Here is a 12,712-nt window from a genome sequence, read left to right as displayed (position 1 = left end):
AGAGGAAAAGTTATGGATGAAAAATTCTACTTAAGTAAAAGAACAGAACTATTAACAGCAAAATGTAGTTAAAGTATTAAAGTAAAAGTGCTGGTTTAGTCCCTCTGCGTTAATGTGTTGTTATGTGATAATAATCATTAGATGATTAATACTGAAGCATCTGTGTGTCAGCAGCATGTTACTGTTGAAGCTGCTGCAGGTGGAGCTGGTTTAAACTACTTCATATCCAGTTTTGTATCCAGATACAGCTGATAAATCGGAGGGTTCCTCAGATGATTACTGAGAGAGGAAAGAAGACTTTTTGTCTTATCTTTGTTTTTTTTGCTGACGTATCGGATCATTTGGACATTCATTGCAATTGAACCATGTGAGGAGTTTAGAGGGAAAAATGACTATTTGATTGAGCTGTTAACAATGAAGACATCTGAAATGTGACCCTGACTCGACATTGCTGTTTGTGTGAGGTCAGAGGCCAACAAGTTTGGGAACTGCTGGTTTAATCTTTCATACAATGTTGTATTTTAAAAGCTTGTTTGTCATCCATTTGTGTCAGATCTTCATCTTAAAAGTAACTTAAGTCTGTCAGATAAATGTGGTGGAGTAGAAAGTCCAATATTTCCCTCCGTAATGTGGTGCAGTGGACATGTAAAGTGGCATCAAATGGAAATACCTCAAGATTGTACAGTAAATGAGCAAATGTACTTAGTTACTTTTTACCACTGAAAAAAAAAAAAATCTGGTGACTCGAGGTGACATTAGCACAACATGCCTTCATCTAAAATTGCATTATGGGTAATGCGTGCGCCACACATTTTACCCCGAGTACTGATTAATCCATTATCAAAATGATTGTCTGAGTACATTGACGCATGCAATTACAGTGTATTTGACTGATCACCTTTGAAAAAAAAAAAAAAGCAATTTATCTGCTTCTAATCCACATTTCTTTTATTTTTTTTTTCTGCAGGTGCACAGTAGAATGCATTATCAGAGCCTTGCTTGCCGCCGCTCTGCATCTCAACTTCACATCAATTGTAAGGGAATATACATAACATTGAACTGAGGATAGAGGCAGAAATGAACCAGTAAGCATTTTCCCCAATCTCTGTAGTGTCTGGATGAAAGGCAGGCAGAGAGATACCAGACCTGCTAGGGGAGTTTTAAATTAAACCTGCAGATTGTAATATGCTACGTCTGTACATTGGTGTGTGCGTGTGCGTGTGGACTGTTGGGAGACGGGTCTTTAAGTGGATGGCCTTTTTTGCTTGCGAACGTACACAGAACCACAAAATGGTGCCGGAGACTTTAGTCTCTCTCGAAGTGAAGCCAATAGAAAACCCATTAGTTTGAGCTGATCTGGAAATTATATGGAATTGATCCTGAGGTAAGAACAGTTTTTCATGCTCGATACTTCCCATTGATTCGCGCCGCCATAATTACAAATGAAAATCATTATGTCTCCCAAGTTGTATTTTGTTAGCGTGTGATGTGAGGCCGCGCGACGTGAGCACGCGGTCTTACTTCTTGTGCTTAAATCACGTGACCGCACGGGGCGAGATGTTCGTACGTACCTTTCTATGAATTATTAACGATGGAAACTTGACAGAATTGGAATGAGATTTGTCCTTTACCTTTTGCTTCGCAATTAAAAGCTAAAAAGTCATTTGAGATCGAGGATATGCGGAGCTGAGCCACGTGAGGGTGCACTGTATATCTCACCCCGCAGCTGTTCCACATCCGCACTTACAGTCTGCGCTGCTGTAAAGGGCCGCTTTATGTGGCTTCTTGTTTTTTTGGACTGTAACTCACCAAAAGTAGCAAACACAAACAAATACCAGACAGGTATTGTTCAGCATGTTTCCAAACAGTGTGAATCACCAGCCCGCTACAGCTCAATCTCCCGCCACCCACAGAGTCCTGGATGGTGCCTCATCATCATTTGGGACCGTGGCTGCGGAAGTTTATTGCGGAACACCTCAGCGTTTCAGGAAACCCATCCACCCACCCAGTCCTCCTCCCATCCCACGCCGGTCCTTTACCCCACCAGCACCAAGACAGGTGTCTTATCTCCATCGCACAGCACAAGCACAGCCAATCTTCCAGTAAGATGGCGACTGGAATGTGACAAATCCATCTGTCCTGGTTTGAATTTGTATGCTAATTTGAAGTAATAGCCCCTCTGGTGACAGTGCAAGGGAACAATTCAATCATGCCATCTATGACAGTTGCTTTCCAGCCTTCCCTGTGATATGGGAGTATGTGCACGTACCGCCGGGTTAGGCTTGATAGATTGGTTATGTAGGGGGAGATGTGGCATGTAGACTGCATGTTTAAAATGGGCTGCCAGTTTGAAATGAATCACGCAGCTACTGAGGGCACCTGTGCAGACATGTGCAGCCACTACCTGTAGGCAGAGAGGGGGGGGGGGAAACAACATTTGATTTGACCCAATTTATTCTCTCCCCCCCCCCCCCACTACGCTGCTGGATCGGTCCTGAACTTTCACCCGATTTCACTGCCGCAGCCTTCATGAGATATGTGTGAACGATAGAAGTATCCCCACATAAGATCGCGCCAGCACAATTGTTACATTGTCACACTGAATTATCTCGGACTGTTGATTTGATTCAGTGAAAAGCTTTCATGTGTCACTGGGCAGAAGAAGGAAGAAGTTGGAGGGAGAACTCAGAAGATGCAGACGCAAGTAGGAGGAACAGGCTGAGCCGGGCCATATATTCAGAAACGAGGTGGATACAATTTGCGATTTCTCTTTCGCTGTGGCACTCCCCTCCACCGTGCAAATGTACAGAGCCCCATAATCTTTAAATTAATCTACAGCACAGGACAGATTATGGTTGATGGTGACAGATAAGGCGAAAGAACAAACTGCTCCTCATTTTGCTGGCATCATTCTTTTTCTTTTACCTTCCTGATCAGAGCCTGCTTTTCTTTCAAGGCTCTGAGCCGGTTCACCACATCCCCCCCCTAATAATACATTTCATTAGATAATGAAACATAATAATCTCCGTGACTGTCACCGATAGATCACAATCTCACTAAATCCTTTTATTTTTAAACTATTTAAATGCACAGGAATGTGTTTTATCATCGTTTGCTGTGTTGACACTGCGAGCGAGCCTCACGATGATGACCTCGATGAAATGTGTAGTCTGGGTTATGGCCAGTCACTTCAGGAAGCATCCCCTGCCTTGCTTGCACTTACTGCTGCAATGAATTCCCCGACGATATCTGCAGGAAAAGAGAATGATAAGCACCGAGCCTGTTGACCACACTTCAAACTGGTGCAGATCATGCGTGGCGAACGCATCTGATCAAACAAGGAGGTCAGCAAAGAAGTCCAAAGCACAAAAAGGCCCATCGAACCGCACGGTCCTCATTTCATGACAAATAGTGTGCCAAAAGAGAGCTCTCCAAATGAGCCCTGTTTGCAGAACTCCTTCCCTTGTAGGAAGTGAAAGACTTTCAATGCTCAGCATGGCTGCACGCGGGTAACACATAATTCTGTGGAACAATGTTGTACTGGTTTTATTCTGAAGGAAACACGTTTTACAGTTATTCTAACGGCAGACACGCAGCATTTAAACCCATAGTCTTCACAGGTTTGATCCAAACCTGCACGTCAGTCTATTTGACTCATACAAAGAGCAGAGACTACATCCAAGGCAAAATTTCAAAGCTCAAAATGTTGCCCAAAACTTACATTTCCAACATCTGAAAAAAAAACAACAACAACAACACTTGAATTGATCTAAATATTTGCATGTCGTCGATCCCTCCTGCACTAATCCCAATCACGCCTGAGCCAGGTCATTACAAATGAAGTGTCTTCAAAGGTGATGGTTTTTCTGGGCTTAAGTGCAGGAACCCTCACTGCCCTGCATCACGGCTCTTTGGAGACTCCTTGTAAAAGATGAGGAACCAACCCTTAAAGATTTTAGAGACCGTTTTTAAATGCAAGGTGCTGTAATGGTATTACAGCAACATGAAGGTCGGACAATACAGTGAGTTAATACACCTTAAAGTGTTTGGTATGAAGCTGTATACAAACAAAGTTGATTCCAGTTTCCCATTAAATAGATTTTTAATTAAAAAATTTAAAAAAAAAAAGTCCAAAACCAGTTATAGATAAACTTTTCAATCGAATACTGTCCATTATTTCCCCCTTGACATGAGAATCAGTTTAATTGATCGGCAGTTTTTAACACAAATCTTCTATTCTATAAAAAATAATATGGTTCTGTATCAGTGGCACCTGATTTGGGAATAATTGAATTCACCTCTGGCAATACGTCTATATGGTGCAGTGGGCTGTGTAAATGTTACACCTATCAAATGATGCAAAGAAAAAAGTACAGTGAGAAGAGAATGCGGTACAAATGATTTCAGGGGAGTTTCAAGAGGTGATAAAAAGCTTGAACAAGAATTAAAAGTCTGCAGGATTTAACTTTTGGTTTCAGTAAAGGCCACGCTTACCTGTGCAGTTGTTTTCAATTATTCCAAATGATTAGACCTCTGTCGAGGCTGAAGCGAGGCTGAGCTATACGCCGGGAATTATATGGTGTCAGCAGTTTCTGTGAATGGAAGTGGAAGTTGCCCCACACTAACAGGTACAACAAAACTAACAGGAGAGTGAGATGTCAGTCAGGCACAGGATCCTGGCCCCCGCAGTCCTGAGAAGACACACAGGAGAATCAGGTACCTGAAGGGAGACTTTAAATAACTCAATCACGTTTCTTCAGTTTGCGTGTCTCCTTTTTACGTCGTAAAGTTAGACGTACAAGATACGTATTTTGGACAGAATTGCGCAGGCTGGCTTTTTTTTGTTGTTGCTTTTTCTATGAAATGCCTTGGAGTCAAGTCCAAGTGCCAAACTTGTGTTTTGAGACCTACAAGTCTTTCTGCAGCCTTCATCTGATTGCATTTTATTTTGAGCTTTTTGAAGGTATGTCTTTATTATTTAAAATTAAAAAAAAAAAAAAATCTAACATTTAAAAGAAGAGGGTCTACATTGCACGGTATTTCTTGGACACAGATAAAATATATTTTGGGGTCATTTCGTTGCTTAATGGTTTGCATGTTGCCATTCATTTGGTCAACTTTTTTTTTTATTTTTTAAACCTCTTAACGTGATAATCTAAGATATTAAGAGGCTTGGTCTACCTGCTGATCTCTTCCACCAAAAACATCTTCCCTCCACTTTGTGGAGCAAAGGGACCAGCTGATTTAGGATACATTGTAAGGATCGATTAGACGTTGATTTGGTGCACACGATTTTTAAACATCATTTTTAAGTTTGAGGATGTTATTCCAACTCAAAAAGGCTAAGATTCAAAAGTTAAGAGCCACCGGTGTTCAAGGCAAAGAAAAGGCTCGTAAAGTTTCAAGTAATCGCGCTTATTCGTGTTTCACTTGACTCCGTGGCGATGATTTATTATCAATTACTCAATTGGCTGACGAAAAGTTAACTGCGTTGTTTTTAGCGTCGCAAACAACCATTTCGATCCATTCACTTTGATAACACTTGGGAAGTCTATGTCATTCCCCTCCAAGTTAGTGGAGGTTACTCGGCTTGGCCTGCAGAAGTCTCCAGTGCGCATGCTTTACGCACCGAGCGTGGACACTTTGAATTGACCACCGCGGCACGTCACGCCAGACAGATGTAAAAATTCAGTACATGAGCTGTTAGGAAATCCAGAGAGATGTACGTGGCGGTTGACGGGTTAAATCAGCAGCGTGTCAACTCCTTTTGTCAAGCGCTTAAATGTATCGAATCGATCATTTATTTATAAAAGTCCGAAATAAGTACAGGTGTAAACAACACTCCTCCCGACGCACAGCTGTTTGACTTCGAAGGGAAACGACTGTGAAATGAAAGTGTTTCCCGTCGTGTTGGCTCCACTCGTGACCCCGAGCTGACACCTCGAATGCGGTCCGCGGACCCCACTTTTGGCTCATCGCACTCGAACGCGACCCGCTGTGTTGTTGTTGTTGTTGTTGTTGTTTTTTTTTTTTTTTTTGGGGGGGGGGGGGGAGAGAGAAGAAGACGGCCACGTGACCGGTGGAAGCAGCAGCCAGCACTCTCGCCGCTGTGCTTCGAGATCTCTCCTTCCACGGCGCCGGACGGAGAAGCGAGCGGAGGAGGGGGGTGGTGGGTGGTAGGAGGGGGGGGGCAAGAGAGACGTCAGCGACAGAGACCGAGACCGAGACGGAGACCGAGAAGAAGAGACCGCCGTCGAGGAAAAAAAAACAAAAACAAACAAAAGACGCCAAAATCTCCCGTTTGCAACCTCAGAAGTCCGCCGAGTCCTCCACCGCACGCGGCTGGCGCACCATGGACGGTTACCGCGGGACCGAAGATGAGCTGCTCTCCCCCTGCCTCATCAACCTCACCTGGGAGACTTGCTACGAGCAGGTAGGACTCGACTCTCTCCGGAACTGTCGCTTTGGCCAAAACAAACAAATAAAACAAAACAACAACAAACAAACAAACAAACAAACAAAAAAAATCCGTCTATAGTGAATACGCGCTGGTTTATAAATGAAGTTACCAGGGATGTTTTGAGGGAAGTCAGCACGTGAGGTGAGAGCAGGTGCAACTTCACAAAACTTACATTTTTTTCTACGAGCCGTTTTGTCTCCAAGGTGTCTGTATTCACGGACTTCCTGTTAAGGCTTCTGCCTTTTCAAAAATCAATAATACATCATCCAAACAATGATCTTGATCAATTCAAACTCGGCATTCCTCTGAAGTCACACCTTTTTTTTTTTTTTTTTTTAATTTGATTTTACTACCGTCTGCTCTGAGTGATGCTTTTCATGCAGAAACCATGCTCTGCTCCTTGATGCCTGCCTGCCTGTCTTTGGGTCGCCAGGTAGGTCTCCAAATCAGGTAAATGCAAACTCAGGTCGGAGGGAGTCGAGTTGCCCGGGAGTGGACTTGGTGCTGAGCACTTTTGATCCTGGAGTGCCGGGCCTTTTCTCGCACAGCGGAGCCGCTCTGGTGTCTGTTTGGAGATAATTGCCTAATTCCTCCCCTCTTCCCTCAAGCTTAATCAGTTCTGCCTTTAAAATACACTTATCGTGCTCTATGAAATCCCTCTTAATTCTCACACTGCGATTCGTGCGAGGAATGTGTGCGGCTGAAGTCGTCTGCCACAAGAATGCCAATGAAATCATTCTCTTATGAATGCTAAGAGGGCTCCCAGCTATTTAGCAATGTATGCTCAATGACTGATGCCAAAATATTTGTGCAGTGATTTTTATGGTAATTTACTTGAATGCCACCATGAGAGCTCAGGATATATATACAGGATATTTATTTCTCCGTTATCAGCATCCAGGTTGAAACACAGCGGAGGAGGACATTTAAACAATCAATCTCCTGCGGTTTAGTGGGCTACCATTTTGAATTACAAGTAATCACAAATTAAAGAGGATTAGGCTCTTAAAGCCAGAGCTCCTGATTGGCTCTGCCAAGAGTCATATTGTAGCAGTTATTCAGCAGCAGGAAACAAAAGCCACCCCAAACATGACTCAGATTTGCAAAGTCATTGTGAACGGCATTTTAAATGTGCACCAACTCGGCACTTTCTGCTGCTGAAGTGGATTTGGGCACATCAAGTCGAGAGGCGCACATTTGCAAACTTAAGAGACTTAAATCCACAATGGAGAACTGACTTGTCGTTGTAGATTCCAGCTCCGTTCACGGCCCTCCTTTTGTGTTCGTCTTGTGAACAGAAGGTTTAAAAATATAAGCGCATAACTTTGACTTGAAAAGTGACCACAAAGTGAATGGAATTCAGTTTATGATTAGGGGCTTTTATTTTGTACAATTCTATACAGCGAAAGCAATCGGTCCATTAATTGATGAGCTGATTGATAGAAAAATAACTTGTCAGTGACTTTTATGATGAGTTCTGCTCCCAGTTCAAGCAAAACTACTAAACATCGGCTCATTTGAGCTCGTCAAATTCCTGCTTATTTATCACTGAATTGAATATATATTACTATAATATTATAGGTCGTTGTAAATGTAATATACAACGTGTTGGTGTGACAACAATCTGAGTTCAAATCAACGCGCTGTCAGTTTCCTAAAATGGGGAAACGAATAAAATGGTTCAGAGAAACTTTTATGACCTTATCTGACCTTTTTAAACATTTCCTAGACTAAACGATATTGGATTACCATTAGTAGACAACATAATCGTGGGATTGCTCCATCATTATTACAATAGCGGCAGGCATCTCTACAGTTCTGCGCTGTATGAATAGCTTAAACACAAATTGATCTGTCTGAAACGCCCGCATGCGATTTTCCCCCTGAAATCCCGGTCGGGTGCAGCCCGTACGTTTTCCCCCTCCGAAATCCAACTTCTGAAGGCGGGTCGATCTGCTCGGCCGGCGTGTTGTTAGCCACGCACATATCCTCTCTCGCCCTCCTCGAGTCCTACGGCGGGCGGGTAAATAAATAAATAAATAAATAAGGGGAGTAAAGGGAAATGTTGACACAGCCTGTCCTTGTGGCCAGATTATCCACTCATGCTTGAGCGCTGGGTAAAGGCCCTGCATTATTCAGCCTAAGACACAGAGACGAGGGGGAAGAACTGTGGACAAGCAGGGGTCTTGCCGCAGGAGTGTGTGCGTGCGCGTGTGTGTGTGTGTGTGTGTGTGTGTGTGTGTGTGTGTGTGTGTGTGTGTGTGTGTGCGTATGCGTCGGGGTGAGTGCCTTCACTTTTAAAAGAGCAGACATGGGGGATAGCTGAAAAGCACCGGGTGGGGAAGATGCCGTCTTCGCTTAATTATCAAATGAGTCTCTCCCTCAACTCCCATCTCTTTCTCCCCCTCCCCCCTCCCCCTCACCCCCCGCCCTCCCCCTCACTCTCTGCCCCTCTCAGACGCCGCTCCCCTCTGCTCTTACTTTGCTTTCCCCCCCCCTCCCCACGTCGTGCTTCTCGAGGTCTGCTGTCCGTGGTGCTGAAAGTTTCATCACACATTTTTGTGCATGTCTTTTTGGAGGTCCGGCCCCACAATCCCCGGCCAGGCTTCGTCGCTCTTCAAAAGCAATGAGATTCAGTTTGTCTCGACAAAAAAAGCGTGCCAGCACTTGGCAGTCCGGCTCAAAGGGCTGAAGTCTATCATTCAAGACGTTTCAAAAAAAAAAAAAAAAAAAAAAGCTGCAGGTAACACGGCGTACTCTCGGTAGCAGTAAGAACTAATGCGGTTCTTTTTTTTTTTTTTTTTTTTTTATATATATATTTTATTTTTTAAATTTTTTTATGTGACTGCTTCTGCCTACAGCGTGTTTCATCACAGCGAGGCTCAAGTTACGTTACTACTCCCTCAGTGGCTCGGTTAAATGAAAGCTCCTTTGTCTGCGCTCTTATGTACAGTATTTGATCCACGCGAGTCACTTCTTTTTCTGTGTAATTAGTCGGTAGCCTGAGCAGGTTCAGTGGAGGCACACTTTACTGCGAGAGAGGGATCAAAACATTTGAATGCGAGTTTGCGAGAGATCACAGACTCGGCAGAATGCGAGATTGTGTTGTTATTTTTGAGTTTTGAATAATAAGAAGTAGGATTTCCTGCCTTTAAGGGGTTTATAGGTGGGTAAAAGTCTTCATTAGAAGTTTTGTCCTCACTCCCATCTGTCTCGCTTCAAGATACACTTAAGTTGCTTAAGTTCTCAGTCAGAGCTGAAATTTGCAGTCAATTAATTAGTCGATTGACAGAACATTAATTGGCAACCGTGTGGTATCAATCAGTTCGCCACTGAAGGCATTTTTTTCAAGCAAAAACTGCGGTCATTCTCCAGTTTCAGCTTCTTCTTTATGAACATTTGCTACTTTTCCTTGGTTTATCTTTATTATAAACACAATATCTTTGACATTTGAAGACATCATCTTGGACTGTGGAGGAACTGAAGTTGGAATTATTGCCTATTTTCTGATGTTTCAAACACCAGATGGTTAATTAGAAAAAAAAAAAAAAAAAAAAAGTTAGTTGCGTTTACCTCTTGGTTGATCACACATCATCCTGTTGTTGTTTTACTCGCGACTGCTAATGGTTGGTTGTCCAGGGTTCCTGTGCGGGTGAACCTGTGGGCTGGGAGGACTTTAACGCATTTCATGCAGTGGTGGGTGGGACTACACGCTGTGTCCGGTGTCATCTACGATTCACTATGTACTCCACTGTTCAATTAGTCTTCTGTTGAGAGTTGACCCAGCTGACTAGTGACAGGTGTGACACCCTGCGGCGTATCGACACATACACTCAGTTCATCCCACAAAGCCAAACAATTATGACGTGAAGTCTGATACTGTTCCTGTAAGAACATTTATGAAATCTATTTCATATATGGTGAAAAAAAACGGACGCTCAGCAGCGACCTACCGTATGGTGGCGGCAGTGTTCAGATCATTTTCTGACGTAAAAATAGCACCTATAAATATATTTCATCACAAGTAGATTGTGTAGATTGTACAAGTGCATTCAGAACTGATAAGATTAAAAAAAAAAAAAAAAACACTGAAGTGTTGCAACAAAATGTCCTTAAATGATCTAAAATACTTAATCATACAAAAAATGAATTGACATGTAAATGGTGCTTAAATATTTAAATGTTATGTACTTTATAGCCTGTATTGTTTTTTTGTTTTTTTTAAACTATAGCAATGAAATTCATTCTCTTAACTGATCATATGTGTTGTGTTAAAAATGTTAATCTAAAAAGGAACAAGTAATTATGGCTGTCAAATAAATGCAGTGAACAAAGGGAAATATTCGCATACAAGTACCTCAAAATTGTCCTAAAGTGTAGTACTTGAATGAATGTACAGTTCCTTTCCAACACTTATCAATCGAGACCTCTTTTTTTTTTTCTTCTTCTTTTTAATGCAATGCAGCACAAAACAAGAGTATTCCAGATAGAATTAAAATTGTTAACATCAAAAAGAACAGGCAAATATAACAAAACAAAAAAGGCTTATTTCCCGTTTCAGATTTGAGAACCATGATCTGCCGTGTGCTCCTAAAACTAAACCCGCCTCTTCCAACTACCTCCAAAGGAGTATATCTAATTTCCACGTGTGCACATCTTTTTAAAAAAAAATTTTTTTTATCAACAAGTGTGCGCATGCCGAACACCTTGCGTTTTGATAGCAGCCCACAGATGCAGGGCCTGTCAGCGGTGTAATGAGAAGCTCGTTGTTCCCTTGAAACATATTGCCGAGATATGGATGGATAATTATCTAATCAAGACTTTGAGAAAGCGCCGCTGCTTACTCACTGCTGACCTACTAACAGTCTGCCAAGAGTTTTTGCTGCAAGATGTTTACATACTATAAATTTACCGTACAAGTAGATTTTTGCCGCTTGTGTTGGTATTGTTTGAATGTTGACGTGGGCACGGATACAGACGACTACGTAGAAGATGAAGCCTTAGCTGATGGATTATGGTTACTTCGTTGGGATTGACATTGTCTGTTCTGTCGAGCTATATTCAGAGACGGTTTTGAACCGATTTAAATAGCAGCATGGCCCTTTGGCATTTCGACGGCCATGTATGACATCCTGTTCTCGGTTGCTGCTTCTGTGTCCACGTGGGCATTTTTAAAGATGTGTTGGTGCACACAGCAGAGGGGGACGCATTAAATCCGGCTTAGTGGCCACTTATAGGCATACGTCTACCCAAAGTACACTTGGTTTCAACTCCAAAGGGAGATGTGAACCACCAGAGGGAGCAACAAGCTTTGGTTCTTCCTGGAACTATAAAATCTGTCATGCAGAATATCTAATTATTTACAGCAGGAGAAGCCTTTTCCACGACACCATTACCGTGTACTTACTGTTTATTGGGTTTAGTTGGAAGGGAAACCTCAGTTTGATGCTCATCAGCGCGATTGCCGTGGTTGTTTCAGAGCTAAATCGGTGTCATCTTAATATTAGTTTCCAGTGATATTAATCTTGTTTTCTAGCCTTCTCGCACGGTGCTGTCTGAATCAACATCTGAGGGGGGGGGGCACACGGGCACACACCAGACTACATTCTTTGATTATGTGTGGGAAAATGTCTTCCTCACCATTGACAATCTGTTGATACCTTGCAAAATCTGAGATGAAAGGAAATGCAGCTTAGACTGTGAAAAATCCTTGCCTTCTCACCGGGAGGTAAAAGCACTCTCACAAACATTGAATTGTACATCTGAAGTGTTATCAATTCCACCTGAAACGGAGGGCCCCGGTAGCAGAGCTGAACCCCCGCGCCTTTTGATCGCACCAGCAGCGCCTGTAAACAAGTATTTTCCCATCTTTTCCTCTCTCTGTCTGTCCCTCCTTTTCTCTCTCTCTCTCTCTCTCCCTCTCTCCCTCTCTCCCTCTCCCCCCACCAAGGTGTCTGGAGGGGGAGGTTCCTTTGATTATCTCTGCTGCCGATTAATTGCTTTTCTTAACCTCTGCACAGACGTGCTCCTACACCGCCCCGGAGCCCCGCTGCACGCGCTCAGATGGACCCCTGCCAGGAGGGGGAAAAAAACAAACCACCACGCCGCGCCTCTACCTCCCCACCTTCTCCCAATTACTGACCTTCATCCTTTCATTTCGCCTCGGATGTTATCGTCGGCATTATCAGTGTATTTACTTTGTTTTGTTTAGCTAGTTACTTGGCGCACTGCAGCATTCTCGGCGAGATATTT

At 43.0% G+C, this 12,712-nt stretch overlaps 1 protein-coding gene across 5 annotated transcripts in view; it reads left to right on the top strand.

Annotated features, from left to right (window-relative positions):
* Positions 1–6,277: 6,277 nt before the first annotated feature.
* The window catches only part of ppargc1a (peroxisome proliferator-activated receptor gamma, coactivator 1 alpha), a 260,588-nt gene continuing 254,153 nt past the window's right edge, over positions 6,278–12,712 (top strand). For 2 of the 5 annotated variants that reach the window (XM_069705198.1, XM_069705191.1), the window contains exon 1: positions 6,283–6,433. In XM_069705198.1, the coding sequence (XP_069561299.1) occupies positions 6,353–6,433 (81 nt within the window). In that variant the 5' untranslated portion in view covers positions 6,283–6,352. Of the gene's footprint in view, positions 6,434–12,712 lie in introns of all 5 variants that reach the window. The other 3 variants (XM_069705190.1, XM_069705192.1, XM_069705196.1) reach the window with 3 other exon arrangements.

This window comes from Brachyistius frenatus, unplaced genomic scaffold, assembly GCF_029030835.1.
Source record: "Brachyistius frenatus isolate BFR_SWC_R1_liver_20210118 unplaced genomic scaffold, ASM2903083v1 Contig_54, whole genome shotgun sequence".
Taxonomy (NCBI): Eukaryota; Metazoa; Chordata; class Actinopteri; family Embiotocidae; genus Brachyistius; species Brachyistius frenatus.
This window is presented reverse-complemented; position numbering and strand designations above follow the sequence as displayed.